This window comes from Protopterus annectens, chromosome 1.part1 (assembly GCF_019279795.1).
Source record: "Protopterus annectens isolate FY-2018-M chromosome 1.part1, PAN1.0, whole genome shotgun sequence".
NCBI lineage: Eukaryota > Metazoa > Chordata > Ceratodontiformes > Protopteridae > Protopterus > Protopterus annectens.
This window is the reverse complement of record NC_056726.1, coordinates 1,981,317,047-1,981,323,340: the sequence shown is the minus strand read 5'-3', so window position 1 is coordinate 1,981,323,340 and position 6,294 is coordinate 1,981,317,047. Positions and strand designations below refer to the sequence as shown.

The window sequence follows — 6,294 nt, the reverse complement described above, 5'->3', positions numbered from 1 at the left end:
TTTTAAATGTACACCTATTCCATTTGAATGTGTAGACATGAAATACTTACCAAACTTACATTTTGGATGTAAAACAGTTCCTCCAACAAATTAACATTAGGCAGAGGAACTATTTTACATCAAAAATAATAAAATGTGTGCAGGGTTGCCACCTTTTCAAATGCCCAAAGTGGGACATTTTTGGTACAAATTTTGCAGGCCAAAACATACCCATCGCCAGTACAAAGGACAGAACTTCACTTTTTTTGCCTAAATAAAAGCTTATTCTTGTAGCATTTAGTTGCTTATTCTATTTCTTATAACATTTAGGTGTTTCACAAACAGAATAACTGTTTTATGTAGCTATTACATAAAATATAGGAAATAATTTGCCCTAAAATCTCAGGACATTTACCATTTTTACATTTTTTTTGCAGGACACAACTGTCCAGAGGACTGCCCCTCGCAAAGTAGGTCAGGTGGTAACCCTAAATATGTGTTTGTTTGTGTGTGTGTGTGTGTGTGTGTGTGTATTCTGTGTGGGACATGCGTGAATGGGCGTACCTTCGTTGACGGTTGTGTGCGCCAGGGCTGGCAACTCGGCCCGTAAAAATGTACTGCCAATCATTAGCGGACCGGAGTTCGAGTTCCGCTGTGGCAACCGACCCCTAACCGGGAAAAGCCGAAAGACTCAAAAAAAAAAAAAAAAAAAATATATATATATATATATATATATATATCTATAGTGAAATATATAAAATAATTTAACAAGCGCAATAATGCTGCCCAGTGGGTAAACGAACTACTTGAACGTTTCCCACACTACTGGAAAACTAAACGGGTGACAACTGAAGTTGCGTATCGTAACTGTCACTCCGTAAATACGTCACCAGATCCTTTCCATTTTTAAGTGAACACACCCCTTTATTAAGTTAGCTAGTCTTCTGGCAGTACAGTATAGTTTGTGCTTTGATTTATTGGGAGTGCTAAACTTCAGTTTGGAAAAAAAGCAATGGAAAGTAAGCCAAAAGAACTGTCAGGTTTGACGGACGAAGCAGCTTATAGCGCTTGCACCGACCCAGATCCCAGCACTAAGGTGAGCACAGTATTAAATACCGATCTACATTTTTAATGGGAAGCTCAAGACCAAATTACGTGAACTTTTACTGGGTTTTATGCAATACTTAGACATGGTTTAGAAGTTTTTGGAGCGTTGTAGACATCTGAAAACCGAGTCTTGTAATTTTGAATGCATTTAATTGAATGTTTGTCGTTCATGTAGCTCTGCTTTTCGGTTGATAAAGAGGTTTACTTGATTCAACCGGGTTGTTAACTGTAGAGTGAGTTACAGTTTACCTTATTAGTTAAGCACGTACGTTGTAACGATTTCGTCGGACTCGTCCTGCATGCAGGTCTGTGACTTTACAAAAGTTACAGTGAATCAGGATTGCTTGAAATGCAGCCATTCAGTTAAAAGTAATGGGAAGGCCCCGAGGGATGCGGAGTATAGATGGTATCAATGTTTATAACGTATTACGTTAATAATTGAAATTATAACTAGAATGGTGTGGCTTACAAGAAATGTTAATTTTAAATTTCTATCCCTGCTGGTCCGCCGTTGGCCAGCTTTTAAGACATGTAAATACAGTTACGGGTGGCCAAAATGTGTAGCAGTTGATCACCTGAACAGTGTTAAACTCGTGTTTGGCATTATTGTAATCCTCCGTAATTGCCTTGAAAATCCAGAAATTTTACGAGGTACATTGGAAAACCATTAATAGTCGAGAGATAGAACTGGTCTGATGACAGCCGCCACTCACATGAAGAGTCAGTAACCAAACATTTACAAAACAGTTTCTCCCTGTGACGTGTAGTCCTTGTTTTATCCTATTCTTCAATGTAGTCGGATTTCGGAGTTGGTATATTGGGGGGGGGGGGGTGGGGGGTTGCCTAGGGTTACCACCTGCCCCACTTTGCGAGGGACAGTCCCTCTTTGGGCAGTTGTGTCCTGGCAAAAAATTGTAAAAATGGCAAATGTCCTGAGATTTTAGGACAAGATTATTCCTATATTTTTATGTAATAATTACATACAAGTTATTATAGCAATAAATGCTGGATTTACCCACGGTTGTCGTTCGCCCTCGGGACCAAACAAAGCCAACCGTGGGTAAATCCAGCATTACCCACACCCAGAAGTGGGTTATTGCTATTATACAATGACATTATTTAAGAAAAGAAATAATTACTTTTCTTAAATAATGGCATTATATATACTCTTTACTGCCCTTCCGCAGCTGTCTGGTATTCTGCGGCAGTTCTGATGTACTGCGCATGCCAAGCAACGGAGAACGCAAGATCTCCGTTGCTTTTTTTTACTGTTTCGCTATGTTAAATGGGTTTAACATAGCGAGACAGCTTTAAAATAAGCAACGGAGATCTCCGTTGCTTATTGTAAAGCTGTCTCGCTATGTTAAACCCATTTAACATAGCGAAACAGTAAAAAGCAAGATCTCCGTTGCTTTTTTTTTTAAAAACTGTCTCGCTATGTTAAATGGGTTTAACATAGCGAGACCGCTTTAAAATAAGCAACAGATATCTCCGTTACTTATTTTAAAGCTGTCTCACTATGTTAAACCCATTTAATATAGCGAGACAGCTTTAAAAAAAAACTCCGTTGCTTTTTACACACTGTGTCGCTATGTTAAAGGAGTTTAACATAGCGAGACAGCCTTAAAAAAAGCAACGGAGATCTCCGTTGCTTTTTTTAAACCTGTGTCGCTATGTTAAACTCTTTTAACATAGCGCGACAGTGTTTTATACTAACGGAAAAAGTCCGGGCGACTGGACCTTTTTCCGTTAGTATATTGAGGGATTTACAACAGGCACGCTGGTTGGGCTGGCCAATCAGCGTGCACGTTTTAGGGGAGGAATTGTATAATCTGTATCTAAACATACCTAAATGTTACAAGAAACAGAATAAGCAACTAAAATGCACGAATAAGCTTTTATTTAGGATAAAAGTTAAGGTCTAACCTTTGTACTGACTGCGGGTATGTTTCGGCCTGTAAAATCTGATGTTTGTACCAAAAATGTCCCACTTTGGCCATTTGAAAGGTGGCAAACTGTTTGCCACCTGCAAAAGCTGAGAAAAAAGTAATTGTTTATATTCGCTGGGATTAGTTGATATAAAAAGATGGTTTATGATTACCTGTATTAAGTTTATGTTCAAAGAAAAGCCGTGATAATCACTTAAAATATTCACGGGTTCATACCTCTCAAGTGTACCTCTTTATGAGGAACGTATCTCATTTGGGGTCTTAAAAAGTTCAAGTTCCTCAAAGTTCCACATTGAAAAACTCAGTCACACATTCATTGTTACGAATTTTTGTTGAGTGAAATCCATTGTAAATAGAAATGAATCGTATCAATTCTTTTTAAGTAATATTGTAATCATCATATGACCTTCCTAGTTGAAGTTGCTAGTGAGCCATTAGTGTGTGTTCCACACAGGGCCGGTGTTAGCATTTTGCAGGCCCTCAGCAAATGTCAAGTTGGGGGGGCCCCCTAGGCACTTCCAGTATAAGTATCATTATGTCAGTGCCACCCCTATGTTGACCTGTCTAACAAAGGGACACTTAAAGTTACTGGCGTTAAGTTGCAACAATGATACATTGCAGTAACTATGTAAATGATACATTGCAGTAACTATGTACAGGTCTGGAATTAAATGAACTAGGCCTGTCATTTCAACACCCTCTGCACACACCCCCAGTCATCTCCTCTGACCCCCCTCCCCTTTTTGAGCTCCCATACCATGCATCATGCATATTACTTTTTTCTTCTTTTTCTCACAATTTGCCTTAATCTTAGCTTTTTCAAGAAGCCATACTTTTCTATATGCTCTGAAGTGGATTTAAAATTTTTTTTTTCTTTTTACGCAACCTTTTCATCCAATAATGGCTTGAAAAGAAATTATGATTAAGGAAAGAAGCTCACTGTTGCTTTTCAACATTAGTTTTCCTTGCATCCTTTCAACACTCCTTTCCTGAACAAGACAACACCGTAATAATCATTTAGGAAATAACTCAAATAAGCAAGGGCCCAAGAAGCCGTAGGGTTACACATGGTCTAGGATGCATTTTAGAGCATATTCTCAGCATTTTACTCCAATGGTGGCCTAAAGAAAAATCGCGAAAAAGAAAAGAATTTCAGTCTTATTTTTTTCTTAAATTGCCTTAGTCATATTTCATGTGACTGCTGATATACATAGCATGCTTCCTCACCTGTAACCCTCAAAGTCAGACCCGTGTATATGTGCCTGATGTGTGATTGTGAGAATTTCAGTAATATATTCTAATTTGTTGGTCCTAGATAGTGCACCACCCTTACACAAGCTATAGTAACCTTCTTTACTTTTCTCACATACCTCAGAAGTGAGAAAATAAACCATGAACACACTGTCCTCTGCTCAAACACAATGACTTCATGTGCACACCTCCAAGGTTTGACTGTAATGAAAATTAAAGTTGTAATAACCACACAATCCTCGTCCACCCATAACCTACAGCAGCTTTCTGTACACACACGTTTGAGCAGGGCTGGTGTTAGAATGGGTGTGGTTGAAACCAAAGGCTGTTATCAGCTTTATCCTAAAATGGTCATATCTCGGCACTGTTCAGTGTAAACAGATCAATCAGAAAATTGATACATTTTTCTCAGAGCAACAGCTTTTGTGGGGGCACCTACAGAGTCCAAAGATGATTAAGGGAGCCCCCAGTATCCATTTATACAGTCTGGTGAGTGGGGGCCACCGGACTCCAAGAAGATTTAAGTGTCTGAATGTTCTGTGATATATTTTAGGTCTTACTTTTGAAATACAATTACTTGTTGGGTTTATTTTTTGCTGATACCCAGAAAAATGTCTATATCCTGGCATTATTGGGTGTGCGCACATATAAAAATCAGTGATATTTTTTAGATATACACACAGACACGCACAAACATAAGCCATTGTGGTACTAGGTTTGTACTTATTTGGCAAATAGCAATACATTGTGCAACACTGGTACTGCCACGCTAGATCAGTGATTGCTGTTTAAGTCATCAAACAGCAGCAGAATTTCCATCGGTGAGGAATAATGCATACCTGTCACTGGCCCTGATTTCATAGACCTTCCCTGATTTTGTACATACTTTTGCTTTCTCCTTCATAAAACATTTAATTTGCTGGTAAATACTTCAGGATTACAAACAGTCAATCAATCCAGACATCTGAGTTTTATAATTATTGTACAAAAATTTGTGTTGATGCAAAAGGTGGTGTTCTGTTTACTTTTTAAGCAAATTAGAGTAATATTTAAAATTTAGTCCTGATTATGAGCCTTTATTCTATTATTTTTGGGAATGCACTGAAGTCTTAAGCTAAGAAATTGAGAGTTATAGTATCTGGTGTTCTGCTTGTGTTTATAAAACTCCCTGAAACAGAAAATCGTCCTTGATGATCGTAAGTATCAGCTCTTCTTAAAATCCAAACGTTACACTGAGAAGTCATTCTAGGCTGTTGATCTCTCTTGTGCTTACCTTGCTCATGTTCATCATCAACTTCATCCTAAAAGGATCCTATCACAGCCCTATTCAGGTTAAAGAGCATAGTTAGTAAATATATTTGTTTCTTCCTCATTTTTCCCCAACCAGCAGCAGCTTTTATGGGGCCCCCACACAAGGATGATTAAGGGGGGCCCCTGCAGCCACGGGTATAGCAGGGACCTAAAGCTGGCTATGTAGTTAGCTTTAGTGGAGAAAATGTCCAACAGCAGGGGTTAACTAAACCAGGGGTAAAATTTTTAATGGAATTCTGATGCCTATTAGTTGACAAAACATTGTTAATATAATCAGAAATATCTTTGAATTTTGAAGTGGATATAAATGAGTTATTACCCATGTGGTTTATTAAGTATACAAGAATGCTGTACTAGCTTTTATTGGTTTGACAGACATGTTGCAAAACATCAGGATAAGATAACTTGTGGTTGTGTGCCCCCAGGGAACAGGGGCCCCCCAGCGACTGCAGGGTTCGCTGGTGCCTAAAGCCGGCTATGGTTCCACGTTTTGCCCATTTGTTCCACATTATGAGCGCTGGCGTTCCTCATTTTGGAGATGGAAAGTTGAGAGCTATGCACAAGTTTGTTGTACTGGTGTGGCTTCCCCATTTCTGCATGCATAGGCGTCCTTATCAGAATGAATATTCATTCCGATGAAAAGCATTTCATATTGGTTATTCATGAGTACAGCAAGACGTCAACTATCTTGGGCGGC

General features: G+C 38.7%; 1 protein-coding gene across 1 annotated transcript in view; it reads left to right on the top strand.

Moving 5' to 3' along the window:
• Positions 1-870: 870 nt before the first annotated feature.
• The window catches only part of GLO1 (glyoxalase I), an 873,638-nt gene continuing 868,214 nt past the window's right edge, over positions 871-6,294 (top strand). Inside the window, exon 1 of the mRNA XM_044085287.1 lies at positions 871-1,075. Within this exon, the coding sequence (XP_043941222.1) occupies positions 992-1,075 (84 nt within the window). The 5' untranslated portion in view covers positions 871-991. The remainder of the gene's footprint in view (positions 1,076-6,294) is intronic.